Source organism: Sarcophilus harrisii, chromosome 3, assembly GCF_902635505.1.
Source record: "Sarcophilus harrisii chromosome 3, mSarHar1.11, whole genome shotgun sequence".
In the NCBI taxonomy this organism is placed as follows: domain Eukaryota; kingdom Metazoa; phylum Chordata; class Mammalia; order Dasyuromorphia; family Dasyuridae; genus Sarcophilus; species Sarcophilus harrisii.
Genome location: NC_045428.1, coordinates 598521235 through 598544839, shown reverse-complemented (window position 1 = coordinate 598544839; position 23605 = coordinate 598521235). Strand labels below are relative to the sequence as shown.

At 39.7% G+C, this 23605-nt stretch overlaps 1 protein-coding gene across 2 annotated transcripts; it reads right to left on the bottom strand.

Annotated features, from left to right (window-relative positions):
• Window positions 1–4420: 4420 nt before the first annotated feature.
• Window positions 4421–21972, bottom strand: LOC100921597 (gastrula zinc finger protein XlCGF57.1-like). Of its 2 annotated transcripts, XM_031963343.1 has the most exons (5): window positions 21846–21972; window positions 21179–21298; window positions 17595–17721; window positions 16991–17086; window positions 4421–7482 (listed from the first exon to the last, which is right to left on the bottom strand). In XM_031963343.1, exons 2-5 carry the CDS (start codon window positions 21200–21202, stop codon window positions 5765–5767), a joined length of 1965 nt encoding a protein of 654 aa, XP_031819203.1. In that variant the 5' UTR covers window positions 21203–21298; window positions 21846–21972; the 3' UTR covers window positions 4421–5764. The 2 variants fall into 2 exon arrangements, with proteins under 2 accessions (XP_031819203.1, XP_031819202.1); XM_031963342.1 differs by having other exon boundaries at window positions 21179–21972.
• Window positions 21973–23605: the final 1633 nt, after the last annotated feature.

The window sequence follows — 23605 nt, the reverse complement described above, 5'->3', positions numbered from 1 at the left end:
ATTTCTGAGAGTAGCCAAATTATTCACAGTTGATCATCGCACAATATTTCAATTACTATGTACATATTGTTCTCCTGGTTCTGTTTGCATCAGTTCATGTCTTTCTGAGTTTTTCTGAAACCATCCTGTTCATTATTTCTTACAACACAATAGCATTTCATCACAGTTATATATAACAACTTTTATAACTTAGCTTTTCTTCAATTGATGACATCCTTTTAATTTCCATTTTTTGCACTACTAAAAATTAGCTCCCCCTTTTTAAATCTCCTTGGGATATAGACCTAAAAGGGGTATTGCTGAGTCAAAGGTAAGTGGACAATTTTATAACCCTTTGGGTAGAGTTCCAAATCGCTAAGGAGCTCACAATCTAATGGGAGGGAGAAAATAAGCAATCAGATACATACAAAGTAAGGTATATAAACCGGGAAAGAGGAAACAATAGAGGGAAAGCACTAGAATTTAAGAAAGATTGGGAAAGGAGGAGGAGAAAAGAAGAGGGAGAGGGAAAAAAAAGGGAGAGAGGAGGTGAGAAAAAAGGGAATGAGAAGAGGAAGGAGGAGCAGGTGGAAGGGGAAACGGGAAGGGAACTGAGGAAGGCGGAGGGGAGGACGAAGAGAAGAGAAGGACAGGACCCAATGAGAGGAGAAGAGGGAGCAGGAGACTCATGAGGCTTCAGGCAGACTTTAGGAAAGAAAGGAAGACCCTGGTCAGCTCTGCTTGATCCCTTCGCTCTCCAAGGTACCCGAAGGAGCTTCCACTGTTACCTCCCAGGGCTTAGCTTGGACTTCTGGGAAATGGAGTCCGGAGCCGAGATGACGCGTGTGCGCATGCTCCAAGGGCCCCTGCTCCAGGGCCTCTGCTCCAGGTTGTTGGGGGCTCCACAAGAGAAGTGAAACCAGCCAACAACTCCCGATGTCATTTCGCTGCCCCACCTCTCCACCTTGGCTCCCCGCAGCACACTCCTCTGCGGTTGTGGTGCTTCATTATTTCATTAAAATTCCCGTCTTCAAATGCCTTTTAGTCGTAGGGTATGTCAGTAATACAATAGGTAGCATGAGCGTGTTAGTGTATCGTTAACCAAAGCCGCTAGGTGGCGCCAAAGCGCTCAAATCTGGCCACAGCCGCTGGCCAGCTGTGACCGTGGGCAGGTCACTTCCCTCTGTCTGCCTCTGTGTTCATCTATAACGTGAAGCAATCGGGGGCCCCGCGGGAAATAACATGAGGGCTCGTCCAGCGTGGGACGGACGGTGATCACCAAAACACTGAGTGGGCTTTGCCTGAAATGACGCTTGGGCAGAGCCGACTTCATTGAATCTAGTGATCTAGAGAGTCTAGGATCGTTACATTTAGGGACCTGAGGCTCATTACCATACATTTAGTGACCTTAGGTTCATTACCATACATGTAGGGACCTTAGGCTTATTATTTAGTGACAGGTTCATTACCATGTATTTAGTGACAGACTCATTAACATATATTTAGTGATCAGGCTCATTACCATACATTTAGTGACCTGAGGCTCATTACCATACATTTAGGAACCTTAGACTCATTATCATATATTTACTGACAGGCTCATTAACATATATTTAGTGACCTTAGATTCATTACCATATATTTAGTGATGGGCTCATTAACATATATTTAGTGATCTTAGGCTCATTACTACACATTTAGTGACCCGAGGCTCATTACCATACATTTAGGAACCCTTAGACTTATTACCATATATTTAGTGACAGGCTCATTAACATATATTTAGTGACCTTAGGTTCATTACCATATATTTAGTGACCTTAGGCTCATTATATATTCAGTGACCCTAGGTTTTATTGTAATATATTTAGCGATCTTAAATTCATTATACTATGTTATACTATATTTAGTGATCTCATAATATATTCAGTGACCCTAGGTTAATTATATTTAGTGATTATGGGTTCATTATACTATATTTATTATACTCTTCATAGTGACATAATTTTGCTATTTAGTGACCTTATGCTCATTATATCCAGTGACCCTAGATTCATTGTAATATATTTTGTGATCTTAGGTTCATTATACTATGTTATACTATATTTAGTACCTCATTATAATATATTCAGTGACCCTAGGTTAATTATAATATATTTAGTAATTATAGGTTCATTATGCTTTATTTATTATACTATTCATAGCGACCTCATTATGCTATTTAGTGCCTTATGCTCATTATATAATTATAATACTATACTCATAGGTTCATTATACTATAGTTAGTGCATTATACTATATTTAGTGACCTTAAGCTCATTATAATATATTCAGTTACTCTAGGCTCATTATACTATATTTCGTGACACTAGGCTCATTATAATATATTTAGCGACCTTGGGTTCATTATAATAGATTTAACATTGCAGGTCATCCACACCACTTGTGTTGCCCCCTGGGAAATCAAATGAGCACGGGTCCTTCTTGTCTTTCATTTTCACTTTCACCACTCTGCCCTGGTTGGGCTGCTTTTTACTCCCTTAAGGAGAGCCTGCTGGGTGTGTTACCCCAAATAAAATGATTTTGCTTGATTTGGAGAGAGCCTGAAATCTTTCGGAGGACACAGACACACATCCTGTCCCCTAACAGTATTTTTGATGAGAAAACCCCCAAAGCAGTCAAAAAGAGTCCCAACAAGACTGAAATATGATTAAACAATAAATCCTCTTAATTAACAATTACAAAGGACGTCAGTCAAGATGGCTGAGAAAAGCACCCACTCATCAAAAATGACTATAATGCTTCAGGAAAAAAGGTGGACATTCAATTAACAGAGGATTTTCAAACATTCAAAATGAAGAGATTAGAGCGGAATGGAAAATTTCATTTTTTAAATACAGGACTCAGGAGAAGCAGAAGGAAATAAACAGGAAAGTGATATCATAAGAGACTTTATAAATAGTTTATTGATTTATGCTCCCAGTTGGGAAGATGATATTTGTAACTCATTAGAACTTTCTCATTATTATGGTAATTAGACAGAGGGCATAGGTGTGAATTGAATATGAAGGAATAGTATCTTTAAAAAATGTACTGGGAGAAAGAGAAAGAGAGAAGTGAAATGGTTTGAATTATTGAATGGATGAATTATGGTTTGAAGTATCATAAAAAGAGGCAAGAAAAAGCTTTTACAGCGGAAGGGAACAGAGGGAAGAAAAGGGGAGTGAGTGAACCTTACTCTCATTAGAATTCACTCAAGAGGAAATAAAATACAATTTCAATATGGGTACAAAATTCTATCTTACCCTGCAGGAAAGGAGGGAAATGGGAAGAAGTATATGTTTTAAATAGGTAGAAAAAAGATTTACGTGGTATAGAAGGAAAGAAATCTAAGTGAGGACCCTCCAAGGAGGGATGGGAACCAAAAAGGGTCTCATGCAGACAAGACCTAGAGCTTTCTTTAAAAATCAGGAAAACTAAGAATAGAAGTGAGAGGCAGAGCATTTCAGGAACAGGTACAGTCAGTGCCATGTTCTAAGAGCTGCAAGTAGCTGAATTATAGAACGTGTGCAGACTGTCAGGGTAGGGAGGAACCAGGTTATGATGCACTTTAAATGGCAAACAGAGGGATTTATATTTGATCCTGGAGGTAATTGCAACTGGAGCTTATTGAAAAAGAAGCAATGGAGTGAAATGAGCAGGACCAGGAGATCATTATATACTTCAACAACAATACTATATGATGACCAGTTCTGATGGACCTGGCCATCCTCAGCAATGAGATCAACCAAATCATTTCCAATGGAGCAGTAATGAACTGAACCAGCTATGCCCAGAGAAAGAACTCTGGGAGATGACTAAAAACCATTACATTGAATTCCCAATCCCTATATTTATGCCCACCTGCATTTTTGATTTCCTTCACAAGCTAATTGTACAATATTTTAGAGTCTGATTCTTTTTGTACAACAAAATAACGTTTTGGTCATATATACTTATTGTGTATCTAATTTATATTTTAATGTACTTAACATCTACTGGTCATCCTGCCATCTGGGGGAGGGGGTTGGGGGATAAGAGGTGAAAAATTGGAACAAGAGGTTTGGCAATTGTTAATGCTGTAAAGTTACCCATGCATATATCCTGTAAATAAAAGGCTATTAAATAAAAAAAAAAATAACATTAAAAAAAAAAAAGAAGCAATGACTTTGGTTCAGTGGTGGATGGACTTGAGGCAGAATAATCCAAGTGAGAGATGATGAAGACCTGAACTAAGATTCTGAGTGAAGAAAAATGGATGTATATGAGAGATGTCATAGAGGTTTTTTTTTTTTTTTTTTAAAGGCAAGATCTAGGATGGATTGCATATGTAGAGGAAAGAGTTGGGGACAACACTGAAAATTTGAGTCTTGGTGACAGGGATGATGGTATCCTTGACAATAACAGGGTAGTTCAAAACAGGAGACCTTAAAGGAAAAGAATGAGTCATTTGGGGCATGTTGAATTAAATTTGAGATGCAAATGGGACATCCCATTCAAAATATTCAAGATGGGGTGAGAAGGTGGGATTTTTTTTTTGGGAGGGGAGGGCTTGGCTCCAGAGAACAAGAATCAAGAGCAATGTTGCAATGGATAGAAGTTGTGGAAAGACTGAGTGAAGTTTTATGTAAGGAAAAGTTTCCTGACAATTACAACTATCTAAATGTTGAAGGGAATTTTTCAAATTGTGATTCCCTTTCCAAGGAGTGACCAGATGACCATATTAATGGCACCATAAGTGAATACTAATCCTAACTGGTCAGCTCTGGGTTCAACTTGATGACCTCAGATTCTTCAAAATAGCTTCTGTGAATACTCTTTTGTTTATGCTGGCGTTGTGGCTTAAAGCTTTTAACCAATTGCTACACTCAGAGAGTTTCTCTCCAGCAAAAACTGGACAATGTTAAGGCAAAAGTCACAACTAAAGGTTCACAATATGATAAACAAAGATTACAGTAACTGTATGGAGAAGTCAACCAACATTTCAGTAATATAGTGATTACACAAGAAGCAGTTATAAAATTTATTAGGATTTACCTTTGGCATTTATCAAAACGCTCATTAACCAGTATACAAGAAGTGCAATTTACTTAAAGTCCTGGGTGTATTTATCCTGAACAACTATCTCTAGGAACCTGATTACCAGAGGTAATGGTTGGGCCATTACCCATGGGTAATGGGCCATGTTGATAAAATCATTAATGCACCAATGGTAACACTAAATCATGTTGTATGCCTCCCTACCCCCTCAGGAAAAAAAGTTTTTATACCCTCAGGGACACAAATGGGTTCTTCCAAGGAGGCTATCACACAGGATGGAAGAATGTACCTGAGCATATAATTCAGAACTTAGGCCTTTCTGTGTGTTTCAAGATGAAAGCAAAAACTCAATAATGCAGTCTATGTTTTAACATAGAGAAATTTTATACACCTATTATTAAATGTTATTTTAAAGTGATTCACAAGTCAGTAAAACTACTGATCTGTACAAAGCACCGCCTATAAGTACTCATGTATATTAAGGCATCAATGCTATCTAAAGAACTCTTCATAATCATTATATTATTTCTTTCAGGTATGAATTTTTTCAACAAACTCCTGATGCTACTAGCTGAAGGACTGCCCAGAGAAGCTGAATGATCTGCTCCATATCACAAAAAGTGACAGAGCAGGGATTTTGAATTCTGATTTTCTCTCTAAATCCAAATTCAGCATTCCCTCTATTTGGACAGAAGTATTTCCAACTTCATTGAAAAGATTTCTCTCCAGTATGAATTCCCTTATGTGCAGCAAGCTGTTGACTCCAGCTAAAGGATTTTCCACATTCAGTACATTCAAAGGGTTTTTCTCCAGTATGTATTCTCTTATGTCTAGTAAGGTCTCCACATTGATTAAAAGATTTTCCACACTGATTGCATTCAAAGGGTTTCTCTCCAGTGTGAATTCTCTTATGCCTGGTAAGACCTCCATGATGACTAAAGCATTTCCCACATTCATTACACTGGAAGGGTTTCTCCCCAGTATGAATTCTCTGATGCATAGTGAGACCTCCACGGTGATGAAAGCATTTCCCACACTCATGACATTTGAAGGGTTTCTCGCCAGTATGAATTCTCTTATGCTTTGTAAGATCTCCACGATGATTAAAAGATTTCCCACATTGATTACACTCAAATGGTTTTTCTCCAGTATGAATTCTCTTGTGTGTTATAAGTTCACCACGATGATTAAAAGATTTTCCACATTCATTACATTCAAATGGTCTCTCTCCAGTGTGGATCCTGGTATGTGCGGTAAGCCGTTCTCTTCTGCTAAAGGCTTTCCCACATTCGTGACATTCAAAAGGTTTCTCTCCAGTATGAATCCTCTTATGTGTAGTAAGTCGTTCTCTCCTGCTGAAAGATCTCCCACATTCATTACATTCAAATGGTTTCTCTCCAGTGTGAATCCTCTTATGTATAGTAAGTCCTTCTCTCCTGCTGAAAGATCTCCCACATTCAGTACATTCAAATGGTTTCTCTCCAGTGTGAATTCTCTTATGTTTAATAAGGTCTCCACTCTGAGTAAAGCATTTCCCACATTCGTTACATTCAAAGGGTTTCTCTCCAGTGTGAAATCTCTTATGGCTATCAAGGTATCCACGAAAACTAAATGATTTATCACATAAATTACATTTAAAGGGTTTCTCTCCTGTATGAAGTCGCTTATGTTTAATAAGGTTTCCACGCTGAGTAAAACATTTCCCACAGTCACTACATTCAAACTGTTTCTCTCCAGTATGAATTTTCTTATGATCACCAAGGTATCTGGGATGACTAAACAATTTTCTAAGTTCATTACGTTTAAAATGTTTTTCTCCCATAAGAACTTTTTTCTGTTCAGTAATATGTTGATGCCAATTAATGGATCTACCAAATTCAAAGGGTTCTTTTTCAACCCAAATACCCTGATGTAGAACAAAACAAGAGTGACAAGTGAATACTTTCCCACACTCGTAACATTCATTTGATTTTTCTTCAGTATCTTTCCTGTGATGTTGAATAATGTCTGAACGACAACTGAATGCCTCCCTACACTGATTATACTTACAAAGCTTCTTCACAAAAAAGTTTTCAATATGTTTACTTTCATCTAAACCTTGTTTAAAGTTCTTTCTATGTATCTCACATTTCTGCAGACTTTGTCCCAAAGTTGGACCCAGATTGAAGTCTTTTCTAAATTCATCATATTTACTGGCATTAAAGTTAGTAGAAGTATTTCTGCAGTTGATTATAAGTTGCTGGGATTGTTTTATATGACTTCTTTCCTGGTACTCTAATCTAATATCACATTCCCAAGATTTTCCAAATTTGGAATTAAAGACACCATCTTTGTAAAGTTGTTCCTTGGATAACTTTCCAACAGAAATGTCTTGCTTGGGAATTGGCTCCATTATTTCACATATAGTGCCTGGCTTAAAGCACACTGAAAAAAAAAAAAAGAAAAAAAAGTGTCAATCTGCAATAATCTCTGTACCAAGGTAACAAGGTGGTATAATGAAGAGAGTTTAAATCTTGTCTCAAATACTTAGTAGCTGTGTGACCTTTAAATTAAAGGTAGAATTAGGATACAGACTTCTGGATGACCGATATTAATATAAAATTGGGTTCCCTTATTCTCAACTTCCTCATCTATAAAATGTAGATAATACTAGAACCTATCTCACACAGAAGTAGAATAGAACCCAAGGTGATTGTGAAGATCAAGAGAGATAACATATATAAAATATTCTACAAATTTAAAGCAATATGTACGTGCTAGCTATTCTTAGAATTTTGTTAATCTCTAAATTGTCTCAACAATCAAAAATCAACAATGTACAAATGACAGAACACTGTAACAAACTAAAGCTGAAGATATGTGAAAAGATAGTAATAGAACATCTTATGCTTTAAGAAAGTTCAAGTATCTAAGATTAAATGAATTATACATTAGGCTCTTAGAAAAAAAACATGATCACAGAATTACTGCCGATAATCTTTAGAAAGATATCTGAAATTTCAGGAAAAACCAACAGGTTGAATCTGGAAATGACAGACTGGCTAGCCTGATGCTAATTTCTATCAAGATTCTATAACCTATAGTAAAAGAGATAGTTTCTGTACAGTTACAAAAGAAAGCTTTGATCAGTAAGATCTAGCATAACAAAATTAGGAATAAATCATGTCTAAAGGAAAATCAAATTGCTTCACATTCTTAAATGACAAGAAAACCTACATAGCATCTACTTTGTGCCAGGCACTGTGCTGAGCACTTTACAAATGTCTTCATATTTGACCCTCTCAACAATCCCAGGAGGAAAATAGTGTTATTATCTCTTTTTTTCAGTTGAGGAAAAAGGCAAAGGTTAAGTAAGCCAAAGTCACAAAGCTAGGAAGTCTCTGAGGCACATCATCAGAGGGTGATGCCCTGAAGCAGTCTTTCTGTGAGCAGCCCGGCAGCAGGCCCCGTCCAGTCCAGGACATGCAGTCCTACTCTGCAAGCTTCTAGCAACAAACTCTGTCCCCTTTGAACAGACTCCACATCTGAACAGAAACTTAGGAGCTTTGTCCTTTCATTCCTTCAGGAGTCTCTGCCCGTGTAGGTGGGGCTCCCTTGCTGGGGAACTCAATAAACCCTCACTGGCTCCTACATTTTTGATTTGAGTTTGGGTTTGTTCTGCTTTGTTCCAGCACTAAGCTTATATTCTAATAGTGAAGACAACATGTGTAATTTATATATACAAAGTGTACATATATACACGTATATATGTACACTTTGTATATATAAACAAAGTAAAAAAAAAAGGTAGCCTTGGAGGATGTGTGTCTGTACCACGGACTCAGGGTTCTGTATAATTCCACATATCTACCAGGACTATCTAAAGTTTCCATCCAAGAAAACATGGGAAACTGATCATTTCTGCAGATGACACATAGCTGTGTGGGCTGCTAATTTATCCCATAAGTGAGTCAAAAATTTAAATCTGCCCAGCAGGCTGGCCCCCTGCATTCAGAATCATACAAGCCAGAATTGGGGGGACACACACATTCAGAGGGCTTGAGACCCTGGGGGGGAACTCACAGCCTGCTAATACGATTATTGTTCAGTCATTTCAGTTACCTCCAATCTTCATGACTCTATGTGGCTTGATTTGTTTTTTGGCAAAGACCCTGGAGTGCTTTGCCCTTTCCTTCTCTAGCTCAGGAAACTGAGGCAAACAGGGTGAAGTACTTTGCCCAGGGTCACCAAGCATGGGAGCGTCTGAGGCTGGATTTGAACTCCTCCTGCATCCAGGCTGAGCACTCTATGGTACCTCCTGGCTGCCCTAATATAACTTGTAAGCCGCATCAGTAGGGGCATATTGCCCAGACCCCAGGCAGAAATATGACTATTCTAGCCTGCTCAGACCATATTTAGAGGGCTTTTTTGGGTCAGTTCTAGACACCATTAAATGGACCAACAACATGAAAATAGCAGGGAATCTGGGGACAATTTCAAATGTGTCACACAGGAGATGAGATATTTTATTTGTAGCTCTCAGAGGCAAAACTTGTGAAGATTGTGTATTTTAAAATCAGCCAGAGTCAGGAATTCAGGTTAGGGGAAAATTGTCTATCTTTATTCTCAGTGAAGAAGGATCGGAGGTGGAAGAGAATCGGTGATAGCAATGTGTGCAGCTGAGTCAAGAAGCTAGCTAGACCAGCAGCCAAACGACCAGCAGCTAGGAGTATGGAACCCAGGCACAATCTCCCCCAGCTTCTCTTCCTGTCTCTCTCTGCCTCCACTCACCCAAATCGTCATTTCCTATACAACACATCAGGACTTGCATGGAGAGTGGGCAGGGACCATTCTTTATCCAATCATTTATATTAATAGAGTATAGCCCAATTACTATTTAGCCTCAAGTACTTGGGACCTCAGTGCATCAACTCAAACCTCAGCCCATTACAAAAACTAGGACCAATGTGCATGTTCCCAAAGCAGTACTGACAGAGCTGGGTACAGACAGCAGCCCCAGGAAGGATCATGGGATCTGCAGCTAAAAGAGGCTTTAGAGAAGAGAAAAAGAAGGGAGACTTTGGAGGGCTAGCCCAGCTGATTAGAAAACAAGACCAGAAAGGTTAACTGACTTGCTCGGGATAACACACAGAGTGACTGAGGCAGGATACCACTATCACTACACCACACGGACATCTCTTCAAAGCCCCACAAAAGAGCAGCCTCAGGCAGGGATACCACAGCAGGCAAAGTCTCCCTTACTTGCCTCCGTAGTGTGTTGTAATTCCACTATGGGCTGATTTACCTGAACCTGTAAGCTTCCCCTTCTCCCCCCCCCCCCACTTAGTTAATTGTTTTAGCATTCCTAATGATTTCTGGGTTTCAACTAGTTTATTTTATTCATATCATTCATTCATATTCATTATTATCAAGTGATATTCACATTACTAATATATTGTATTACAGAAGAGGACTAAATCTTGCTACTCTTCTTTAGAAGGGGTTGTTCTCTAGGGTCCTGGTGAATGCTCTGAGGTCTAAGATACCCAACATCATTATCTGATCCCCAAAGGAAGGCTTCCCCAGCTCCGTATCTGTGACAATGACCCAAGTCACCATTACCGTCACATTCCGGATCGGGGCTCCAGAAATGTCGTTGCTGCAATTACAAGTGCAAACCACTAAAGACTGTCCCGCCCATCAAAAGACATCTTAAGCCTGGTCGGAGTAAGGGAGCAGCTGTGCTTGATCTACTGGCAGCGCAGTGATTCCTAATGTCTATTCCCCAAGATATCTCAAGGCTTGGATCCTAAAGCATACTGTGTAGCTTGCTCTGTACTCGATGGTTCCTGTACAGACTGGACCACAGTGACGGGGTCTCTTCTATGGCAGAAAAGTGCCCAAACCTGCAGAAAACAGCCTACTATTCTGCACATGGAAGAAGAATTTGATTGTGTTAATGAACTCTCTGATACTCTACAGATTTGAAATAACCGACCATAAGCAAAGAAAGAACTATGCCAACTCCTTCCAAAAACCCTTTGTCGGGATTTGTTTCTGCTGTAATACCAATAAAATGGTCAATAATTAGTACAAGGATTAGGCAAATCTACTGGCAATGAATTAACTTAGAAGCAGTTGACCAATAATTTTATTGGTAAAGAAGAGGAATTTTGGTAGTATGACAGTACTCCTGCATTTTGATTTTTATGCCACATTCATTTCCCAGTAACTCTCTGCCTCTGACAAACTACCGTCTCTAGCCTCACACTTCCAAGAAAATTACATAAAACTAACAGACCAATGTGGACAGCTGGCATAACATTCACACTCTTGTGATCCAGTATTAGCAATGTGGAATCAATATCTGAGTACAACTGTGTCAGGGATTCTTTTAGTGAGTTTATGTGGGTCATGACAGCAGTGATGTTTATTGTTTTCCTAGTTCTATATAAAGGAAAATGTGCTATGGGCTCACGAAGATTAGCACGCCATTTTTTAAATTTTACTTCCACTAAGTCATGCAATCTCACAGTTTTTTTGATTTCTCAAATTTGTGCTTCCTAATGGCTTAATATTCCATGACTTTCTTTTGCCATAATATGTTATGGAATGTAGACTTGATTTTCTTTTCTTAGGAAATATAGAAATACTTTTACTGAACCTAAACAACAAAGGCTCATCTTTTCAGTAGGAACATTTTGCTGATGCTATTGTATGGTAGAAATACCCACTGTCCTCAAAGAACATGAAAGTAGATAGAACACTGAACTTGGAGTTAGGAAGACCTGAATCCAAATCTTCCCTCAGATACTTAATAATTAACTCAGGGGCAAGTCACTTAAAATCTCTCAGTTTCTTCATGTGTAAAATGGGGATAATAACAGTACGCAGCTCTCAGAGTTGTGAGAATGAAATGAGATGATAAAATCTTCAAGTGAGACATAAATATTATGATTATAAGCATCACTATAAGGAAATGAAAAGGATTTAGTTTAGCAGGTCTTACAGAGAACCAAAGACAACAGGAAATATCATTACATGGGACAGTCTGTTATTTCTTATTGTATTATACTGCTCATGATAAATATTAGCAAAGGTCCATCATAAAAATAATTGCAACCTATCCATTGATTGCAGAAGAAGAGAAAGAGAAATTCTAGGATAAATTCAGTAAGATGTCCTCTTCCCTCAATTAAGTGAATATGAACTTCAACACTCTAATTTCAATGCATGAATGGGAATAAATTGATATGGTGAGAAGTATACCAGAAAGCATAGATTACAAATGGGAGAAGCTAAAGATTTGTAGAAAACAGAAAGATCAGAGGCTTGTAGCTGGCACAGAAGACTCATGGCTCTGTCTAAAGACTATCTTCCTTCAAGAAAAGACTTGGTAGGTACTAGGCATGGTGAGCTATGGATAATAACAAAAAGTAAAATCAATAATATTTTGAGAGACTGGAAAAAGCTTGTTAGTGTTGTGAAAGACACTGCTGAATCAGCTCTCTTTGAGCAGTCAGCTCGCTGATGTATAAGAGCAGAGATCAAAATTATTATAATGCTAGAAGAAAGAATTGAAGGAAAAAAGATATGCTATATGACTGAAACAATTCAATCCAAAAGAGGTTATTGATAATGTAAAATGGGTAACGTAAACAGAAAGGATGTCAGAACCAATCCAATCAACTGGTTTAACAAGGAGATCAAAGGAAGCTAAAAAGAGTCCTAGTTAGCAAACACAATTGATTTCTAAAGCAGAGTCATAGAACCCAAAGGCAATCCAGGCTTAAAACAGGATTTTTTTTTGGGTAAAATATCACAAAGATACATAAAAATGCACACTTAACGAAAGCTTGGAAAAAGACATAACAAAGTCAAGTCATCCAGAAGACATTTATGGCTGAGAATGGAAGTAGGCTAACAAACAGAAAAATAGGTAAACACTAAGACATTACATCTAGGCTCTAAGATCACAGCCTGATGTGCCAATGGAGAAGGTAGAAAAAGGCACCACAGAGAACAAGGATGGGAGAAAGCATCTAGACTGATCTAAGTGACCAGTAATGGCCTCTCTTGCATCAAAATTATTCAAGAATCTTTTAAGTTATAACAACAGATGGTGGAGTTGTGAATGAATCCAACCATTCTGGAGAGTAGTTTGGAACTATGCTCAAAAAGTTATCAAACTGTGCATACCCTTTGATCCAGCAGTGTTACTACTGGGCTTATATCCCAAAGAGATCATAAAGAAGGGAAAGGGACGTGTATGTGCACGAATGTTTGTGGCAGCCCTCTTTGTAGTGGCTAGAAACTGGAAACTGAGTGGATGCCCATCAGTTGGAGAATGGCTGAATAAATTGTGGTATATGAATATTATGGAATATTATTGTTCTGTAAGAAATGACCAACAGGATGATTTCAGAAAGGCCTGGAGAGATTTATACGAACTGATGCTGAGTGAAATGAGCAGGACCAAGAGATCATTATATACTTCAACAACAATACTATATGATGACCAGTTCTGATGGACCTGGCCATCCTCAGCAATGAGATCAACCAAATCATTTCCAATGGAGCAGTAATGAACTGAACCAGCTACGCCCAGAGAAAGAACTCTGGGAGATGACTAAAAACCATTACATTGAATTCCCAATCCCTATATTTTTGCCCACCTGCATTTTTGATTTCCTTCACAAGCTAATTGTACAATATTTCAGAGTCTGATTCTTTTTACAGCAAAATAACGTTTTGGTCATGTATACTTATTGTGTATCTAATTTATATTTTAATATATTTAACATCTACTGGTCATCCTGCCATCTGGGGGAGGGGGTGGGGGAGAAGAGGTGAAAAATTGGAACAAGAGGTTTGGCAATTGTCAATGCTGTAAAGTTACCCATGCATATAACCTGTAAATAAAAGGCTATTAAATTAAAAAAAAATAAAAATTAAAAAAAAGTTATAACAACAGAGATAATCTTATTCAATGACACTCTTTTCATAAACATGAAGCAATACCTAAAATAAGGAAGTGTATGTTCACTAAAGAAGTTGATTCCTGTCATGCAGTGCTGAAGGTAGGAGTACCATAGTGGTGACGTATTCATTCATAAGGCATCTTGGGGGGTGGGGAGTTTCAACAGGCAAGGACAAAAATCTTAGAATTTTATTAGCAACAAAAAAAAAAAAATCAAGAGAACACGTCACTATATGATTACTTTCCTATTTATATAAAATCTTAAGCTCTCTACGTGATTAATTTTCTAATTATATGAAATCTTAACCCCCTCTATGTGACTATTTTCCCGGACTTGTCAGCAGTTTTGGAGCCACAGAGTCCACATGCCCCTTGGGGAGGACTCTTAACTTGGTGCATTTTGGGTTACAGACCTTTGATGAGAGCACGCCTTGCTGAGTGGTCCCATGCAAGTGTCTTCCATGCTGTACAATCAATTCTAAGAGAGACCTTCAAAGATGTACTTATCAAAGGCTTCTTTAAGAAGTGCATTCACAGGAAACAAGCAGCTTTTTGCCAATGATATTCAGCCCCAGAAGACAACTTTACCATCATTCCATTAAATGACCTCAAGAATACAAGCTCTCAGCCTGTTTACTGTTAATCATGAAGAAGCTCTGGACTTAGACAAAAGGCTTTCTTGGAGTCTCTCTTCCTACCAGGTGTCCCCCATCCACAAAGCAGAAGGACTCACAATGGTTTGAGGGATGTAGCCTTGCTCTGGGACACTGCTTACAGACACTGGGAGAGTCTTAGAAGCAGGAGAGAGACTTGAGTTCATTAAAAGCACTCACTGCTGGACAGAGATGAGATCCACTACAGAGTCCAAACTCCCTAACAATAACGTGCTTTAAAGTTTACAAAACCTCCTGAACATATTCTCTCTCATTTAATCCTCTCAACAAGGGATTCTCCTAAAGCTCAGGTCCAATCTTGTCACTTACAACTCAATAAATGCTTTGGCCTTCAAAACTTTCATGACCTAGTCTCCCCCTCCTTTCCAGGCTTCTTCCACCTTACTCCCTAATATGTGCTCTTCGGGCCTCCCGGCTCTGGACATGATCTCCCCCCCAAGAAGGCCCTTTGTCCTCCACTCTGACTCCTGAGCTCCATGGCGTCCTTTAAATCCAGCCAAAATCCTACTTTCTGCAGAAAGCCTTCCCCAGCCCTTCTGCCAATCATTCCCTATTCATCCTGTATGTGGCTTGCTTTGTACATATTGCATGTAGTCTCCACCACTAGATTTTAATCTATGTGAGGGCAGGAGTGGATGTTTGTCTCTTTCTGTCTCCCTGTCACACAGTGGGACCTAACACCTCCAGGAGCTCCTGCTGGCACGCTGATGTAACCCCCCTCCTGGTCAGCTCCGTGGAGCCTCCAGGGGCCTCCTGAACCCCGCCTCCCACCTCTGAGCTTCTCTCCAGTTTCTCCACATACCCGGCATCAATGGTGGTCTCAACTGCACCTCTTAGAGGCCCTGCCCAGTCCTCCTTCAGGCCCATAGTTTCTGAAATTACTTTGTGTTTATTTAACTCCTGACTTCACATGGAGTCAGATTACGAAAAGCTTTAAATACTAGACATTTAAAAGCTTGGAGGTTGTAACCTAGAGTCACTCCTCCAGGCTCAATTACCACGATGACTCAAGGTTCTAGATCTAGGCCCACTTTCATATGTGAACTTCAACTGCCCGTTGCATGTCTTCCCTCAGGTAGCCCAGGGGATCCTAGATGTCTGTATTAAGCTCTGGAACCTTGCAGAAAACCCTGCTGCATGTCTACTCCCGGTATCCCAGGTGATCCCGGATGTTGCACTAAGCTCTGGAACCTTGCAGGAAGCGTCCTGGAAGAAATCTATAACTACTCACAAGAATTCATCCATATAAAAAAGACTAAATGGATGGAAAAATCTCTTGGCCAGATTACGATATCCATACAAAGAGATGAAATACAAAGCTTGTCCATAAGTGTATAAATCTGGGGCAAATGGTGCAAATACCTAAGTTGGGCCCGGGAAGGGGAATAACTTGAACATGAAGAAGAAAACAACATAAATTACCTTCAGGAAACTAAAAATCTCTTTTAACAACACCAGATATCTTCCACAATAAAAGCCTATCTTTCTGAATACCAATAGTTTCTTGCTGTCATGTGGCCCTAACACATAGAGCTTGGAAGAAAAGGAGGGAAGGATGTCATCAAGGAAATATATGTTAGAAAAAGAAGCTGGAAAATGGTGAGGGTGAGGGACGACACCTACTGAGAGTCTCCTTGATATCCTCGTGATATCCAAAAAGATCGAAGGCCTCCAGCATAACATGTGGACTCACAGGAACCATATGGGATTCATAAGCTGGGTGGGAATCCAAATTGATCCCATCATAATTCTGTTTTAGTATGTGAATAATCTCAACAATTAAGTATTTTCTGCAGGGAGAGAGCTCTATGGGAGCCCGAGAGATGACATTTGAACTGAATCCTGAAGGAAGCCAGGGCTTCTGAGAGGTAAAGTGGAGGACGACCCTGATTTTAGGTATGGAAAAGAACTTATACAAAGGCATGGAGATGGGAGATGGAAAGTTGAATTCTACTAACAGCTAATCATTTTTGCCAAAATGAAAAATGAACAAAGGAAAATTATGGGACACAAGTCTAGAAAAGTAGGCAGAAATCCAGATAATAAAAGGCTTTAAAGTGCCAGAAAGAAAAGCTTATAATTTCTCTTTGAAGCAAAAGCCACATTTTTTTTCCAGATCTAATATTTTGTGATCCTGTAGAATTTGGTTTGTGAAAATGAGTATTTATAAGGAATAAATGCGAGAAAGCTCAGAGTCTGACCTTCTCCTTATCCCTAGAAAACTTTGAGGAAGGTTGCTGAACTAAAGACAGGTCAGTTGTTCTTCAGAGTGACTCCCATTTGTCTGGATTCTACTTACCTGGGCAAGTGCTTCTTGAGATTTCCTGCTCTATTATCCATGTTGCATCACCTTTTTCCAAGTGAAGGATGACATCTGGCTTGTCAATTGAAAGTCCTGAAGGCAGAAATGGGAAAGTGCTTAGAACAGAACCATTTAAGAATACAATCTCAACTTTTTCCTCTTTTGGGAAAAGAGGGTATGTTCGGAAGGAAGAAAAGCACAGAGGACCTCTGAAGGCTGTTCAGGATTATGTCCCCAGGGTCATAGAGTAAATCTGGATTCAAGAAGAAAATTAGTTCATAGGACTAAATTCTCGAAAGGGACATCGTTCTCATTTGCACATAGCTTTCCTGGTATTTTAATGCAGTGGAACAAAGAATGGAGAAGGGACAACTTCAAAACCAGGACCACCAAACTGCAGATTCCCAGCTGTACAAAGAAAAGATCTTATACCCTGAAGCAAGATTCTGAGTCCTAGTCCTTGCTGGTTCTAAAGGACTTGAGGATCTCCTCATATTACATCTGTTCTAAACTATCTCAGCCTACCAAGCCAAAAATGAGCTAATACTAAACATCCCTTAGCTTAGCAAATTCCATGCTACACAGTAAAGTTTGTCTTTACCCAGGGAGACGAGGTTCCTGTAGTTCTCCAGCATCACATCCCTGAACAGGTTTCTCTGAGCGGGGCCCAGGTGCTTCCACTCCTCCCGGGTGAATTCCACAGCCACATCCTTGAAGGTCACTGATCCCTGAAATATTCAATATATTCCTGCTCATCCAATGGTCTTCTCTCACATGTACTTTGAGGGGGACCTGAAGCTAACTAGATGTAGAATATCTTTCAAAAGATTTATATGAACTGATACTGAATGAAGTGAGCAGAACCAAGAGAACACTGTAACAAAAAGATGATGAGATGATCAACTGTGATGGCCTTGGCTCTTCTCAACAATGAAATGACTTAAGGCAATTCTAATAGACCTGGGATGGAAAACTGGTCCAATAGACCAATCATGTCTAGAGAGAGAACTAGGGAGGCTGGATGAGGATAGAAGCAATGTATTTTCAGCTTTTTGTTTTTTCTTTCTTTTGGTCTGATTTTTCTTGCACAACATGACAAATATGGAAACGTTTAAAAGGATTGCACATATTTAACTTATGTTAGATTGCTTGCTGTCTTGGGGAGGGGATGGTAAGGAGAAAAAATTTAAATATATATAACATTTTGATTCTTTTTTTTTTTTTTTTAGTGAGGCAACTGGGGTTAAGTGACTTGACCAGGTCACACAGCCAATAAGTATTAAGTATCTGAAGTCGAATTTAAAGGGAAAAAAATTAGAATGCAAAGTTTTTACAAAATGTATGTTGAAAACTATTTGGGAAAAGCATTTGGGAAAAATACTATCACAAATTTTTAAAAGGATATAAGTGGGTTGAGGACAAAAAAAATCTTTCAAAATGTTCAGGGTACTTAATTCTTTGAGTCAAATATTAGAATAGTGCTAGATACTGCATTCTCTATTTGATATTAACTTAACAATATTCTAGTCCTGTTATTCAAAGTCATCCATATATTATTGTCTGCTCAAGTTAAATATTCAACAAATGGTTCTCTTAGTTTAGAACCAGGTAAGGACTAATAACTGTACAAAAGCACAACTGGGTTCTTTGCAATTTTGCTAAGTATATCTTATTGTTTTTAACGCCAGATTGGAAAATACCACATTCCACATTACTGGGAAATGCCACATTATGATCCCAAACAGAAAAGTCCAGGAAATGTCCTGAACGCTTTCATGGTGATAAAAATCACAGCTGATGTAGGCACCCAAAAACTGTAGCTTCAGAACCCAAAAGTATTAAGAGCTTGACTGCACAGTAAGGTAACTTGGTTGACAAAAAGGATTTAAAAGCCTATCTAGTAAGACCTCAGAATAATAATCTTATTCCATACTTTCCTACTAACTGTAGCTTTTGAAAACTAGGGGCACTCGACTCTCCTGTCCTGATCTCCTTTCATTTGAAGATCCTGAGGGAATCCCAGCCCTATTTCTTCAACCCAAGGCCCAAAGAATATTCAATACAACAAATCATGAAAATGATAGAAATACTATAAAAGTCTTTCAAGAATAAGAATTCTTATGAAGAAAAAAAGGACAGAGAAACTTCTCCAACCCACAAAAGAAGTAAGAGTTCTCTTATCCCACTTAATGTTATTTACCAACTTAGGGCAAGGAATCATTCTGACTTATAGATTCCTTCCAAACTCTGAGGACAAGAAGCCCTGAATGTGATTAGTGGTCAGGACCGTCCTCTTAAGTTACGAACACCAAAGATTCTTGGGTAAAAAAGTCTTCTTGCTAGACTAAAACATAAGTAATCTATTGAAATTTCTTTAAAACCCAAATACTCCTGCTTAAAAGGGGCAGACATCAAGTCTTCTCTTGTCCATGGGTTGATATTGTGAGGGGGAAAAGTGCTCAGGGGATATCTTCTGTCAGAACTAGTCAATAGTTTCATTGACACATTTCAGGTGTCAATGAAAGATTTTATTAGATTGATGAGAAGAAACAAATAACATGGTTTGCTTGATTGTGTGAATCTTAAGGAAAATTATCAGACTTACCACCACCTGTGATTTATATGACAAAGGAAAATAGAGTATTTGTTAAAATGGTCTTTAAGCGAATTAGGGGATAATTTTACTATTCTATGATCTCATAATTCTAATCAAAATTTCCCCAAAATAAACAGAAAGGGGCTTAGTTGGAACCTTGTTGCTGTTGTTTAGTTATTTCTGAGTCGTGTTTTGTACAGGGCTGAAATATTGAATAGATGCATTGAGGTCAGGACTGCTGAGCACTTGAGGCTAACTACTGATTGAACAATACTCTATGGGCATATGCTTGGAAAATGGTCCTTTCCACTGTCGGTACTGGCTCAATGATTGGTGTATAGAGGATTGTAGGAGAGACTAGGGGGTGGAGTAAAGCTAGACAGAGACATACACTCTTTGTGGTAGACGAGGGAGAAGGCAGTTGCGGAGAATCTGCTTCCATTCTGTTCAATCCTAAGTCTGAGACCAAGAATAAAGACGGACTTTTGCTTATCCTGACTCTGGCTGATTCTGGGGTGTCCTGGGTGCTAGCGCAGTCGTTACAATGTTTGACTCTTCATGGCCCCTTTGGGGGTTCTCTTGGGCAAAGATACTGGAGTGGTTTGCCATTTTTTTCTCCAAAAGTGGAATCTTATGCTCATATAAATTGTATCCAAGATCTCTTGTTCCTGATACTATTTGGGTTTTGGTTTAAGCATTGCTAAATAAGAGTATTCAAAATGTAGTTCGTTAAAGGGAGCATTGAGCAAAATCCCTTGCCTTGAGTTTCTGCTGGGGAGAGACTGAAAACAGAACCTGCAGGAACAGCATCACATGATAGATAGGTGCCCACCTGCAGAGAAACAGATGCTGAAATATGCTATCAAGCTCTCAGGAGACAAAAAAGGAGATTGACAGAAATCCTTTGTCCTGATGGCATTCATAATTCTGTGCCTCCTCCTTTTAAACTTTTGCCCCCCTATCACCACTTCGTGTTTCCATTTTCTTAATATTGGCTAATTTTTATTTTGTGCCAGGACCATTAAGCAACAAGCAAATAAATTCAAGCAACCATTGGGGGGATATATCACTTCGTCAATTCAACAAACTTCTATCAAACATTTACTATGTGTCAGGCACTGTATTTAAGCACTGGAAATTCAATCAGTCAAAAAAATGAAAAAATACTATATCTAATGGGGGACTCCACATCCAAACAATTCAGTAAAACAGATATAATCTCAGAGAAAAAGTACTAATAGCAAGGGATCCTGTTCTGATGCCAGTGCGATGTTAAGAGCACTTTATTTGGAGTCAAGGTCCTGTGTTTAAATCCCACATCTGCACCCACATTAATTGTGGCAAATCTCTGAACTTTTCTGAACCCTGTTCCTGCATCTGTAAAATGAGATCAAGCTAAATGACCTCTACGATCCTTTCCAGAGCCGGACAAATGATTCTATGGCTTATGATTTGTTTTTTTCTCCTACGACTGTCAAGTCAATTTGCAACTCCAGAGCTCGCTACTAACTGTTCTGTTCACAGTAGAAAGATGTGTCCGAGCTGCGAGTCCCGGTATCGAATCAATAAAAACAGAAACTCCAACTTACCTGGAAGCTGGCCCCGGGGATCATAGCAGCCCTTCAGGAAACAAGGGGCTTCAGAAGGCAGCTGAGCAGGGGAAAGGAAACATAAGCAACCCCCCAGAACGGGACCAGACTTGGTGGCTTCTGCAGAAATCACAAGATCACAGGTTTCTTTGGTGGCTGCGGGTCTCAGAGCGCAGATCTCCAGCAGCCAGGCAGGACCTCACATCCAAATCCTCCAAATTCAGGGATTTTAGCAGAGCAACGTGCGGGATACGAGGAGCCTGCCCCTAAAACTTGCTCTCCAAGGAGAGATCTCCCAGAGCTTCCCCCCACTCCCCATGGGTAAAGATGCCAGCTGTCGTGCTGGGGGGACCGAGAGCTAGTGCCAGGCAGCCCCCGCATCCTCCAGGTCGGAGGAGGGACGGGGTCAGTACAAGGAGGGAGGGGGTTGGTACAAGGTGGGGACCGGGGTCGGTGACAAGGGGAAGTCGGTACAGGGGGATTGGGGTGGGGGGAGATCGGTACAAATGCTAGAGAGAATCTCCCGGGCTCTTTCCTCTGAACCTGGGGGAGGGATGGTAGGAGGGGGAGCAGGCCCTGGGCCTGGGTCACGACCACAGCGTGAGACCCGGCATCTGGGTCCCCGGGCCGGGCTCAGCTTCCCGGGAACCGTGAGACTGACACTCACCTAGATAGAAGTCCAGACAGAAAGAACTTGCTATAAAAAGAACACGGAAGCGGAAAGGAAAACCTGGGGTCCCCCCTCCCCAGAATGAGCATTTCCGGATATCCCAGGTAGGAGGGGGGCTGTTTCTATGGCAACGATCCCCCCATCCTAGGATTCCTGGGAAATGGCATGTGCAACAGCGATTTTTGGGAAATGTAGTCCTGCGGCAACGTGATGGCTTCTGCGCATGCTCTCTAGCAGAGCCCAACTTTGGAAACGTAAGGCTATCCAAGATTGTTGGACTCCGAGTTGCCACAAGCTAAAGGGTTCCATGGATGCCAAAAATACGGCTGCTTTCAGGCAAACTGTAATTGCGAGATTAATTGTAGAGAGCTGTACTTGGAATCTGAAAGATCTGGTTTCAAATCCCTTTTTTGAATCTGGCTGAGTGACTACGGTCAAGTCACTTGTCCTCTGAGAGTTTCAATGCCCTCACTGTAATATGGGGATAATGACTGACGGGAATAGCGGGAAGATCGACTGAAATCATGATGATGCATGCAAGTGTTTAGAGAACTTTAAAAGTTATGTATAAATACCAGTTATTTTAATTTTCCACCCTAATGATTTTTGTTAATAATAGTAAAATAGTCATAATTGTTGTTATGGTTGTTTAAGTGAGCTCCTTGTCAGTTATCTCCCTCATGACTCACCAGTCCACTCATTAAAGGGCAAAGTTCTCTGTGCCGTCTCCCTTCCACGTTTTTATCTGAGACATTATATTTCTTCCTGCACCTACCTTCCTTGCAAGGGGTCTTCGGCAAGTGCCACTAGAATCAACAATCCAGGTTTCCAGAGGGTAGTTAAGGTTCTAGGAGGTAGCCCGAGGGATTAGCCTTTAGCTGCTTGTTGCTCCTGAACTCCCTCCAAAGTGCTCCCCATGGATTACCATTCTGCCAGCCTTGAATTTGCTGGACAGCTCCACTTGGCAGGAATCTACTTCTATAACCAGCAGATGTCACTGTGGAGTCAAAGCCTGCCTAGGGGTTCAATCTTTCACTGCTTCCCACAAGGAAAAAGGGTTAAGAAACTTTTTCTTTCTTCTCCCATGGAACAGCCCAAAGGACACGAGCTTCTCTTTGGCATTCATCCCTACTCCCTTCCTCCTGGAGTTTTGCTTGAGCCTCCCCTTTTCAAATAGATCTGCCAGGGCTACAACAAATTCAATTAGATTTAGGGGCAGGAATAGGAAAGATTGGGAGAAGAAAATGGGGAGAAGAAAAATCCCAGATCTAATTTAAATTCTGGTCTTTGAGAAGTTCATAAGATTGCACATCTTTTCGTGAATTTTTATTGTTGTTGAGTTGCATCTTCGTGGTCTTGTTTGGGGTTTTTGTTCCAAAGATATTGGAATAGTGCCATTTCTTTTCCTAGCTCATTTTACAGATGAAGAAATGAGGCAAAGAGGGCTAAATGACTTGACCAGGATCACACAGCTAGTAAGTATCTGAGGTCTGTGCTCTGTTTATTATACCACCTCACTGCTCTCATCAAAATATCTTTTTAATATAAAATGCTACACTGCTAGTTTCCCATTCCCTTTCTTTCTTGATTTTTGTTTTCAATTGTCAAGCATTTCTTTTTCGTGCCTATTACTTCTGCATCCACCTAAAGGAATTCTAACTAATACCTCCCTGAGCCTACCCACCTTCTTCTCTCTGTTCATTTGTTTTTCTTCTAAATTAAATGCATTAACTCACTAAATACTGTATGTATATTCT

Coding starts and splice junctions, on each gene's coding strand:
- LOC100921597 (XM_031963342.1), bottom strand. CDS start 21,202: ATGATCCCCGGGGCCAGCTTCCAG. Junction 17,087..17,594: donor CAGGAACCTCGTCTCCCTGG/GTAAAGACAAAC, acceptor TTCTGCCTTCAG/GACTTTCAATTGACAAGCCA. Junction 7,483..16,990: donor CTCAAGAAGCACTTGCCCAG/GTAAGTAGAATC, acceptor TTTTTTTTTCAG/TGTGCTTTAAGCCAGGCACT.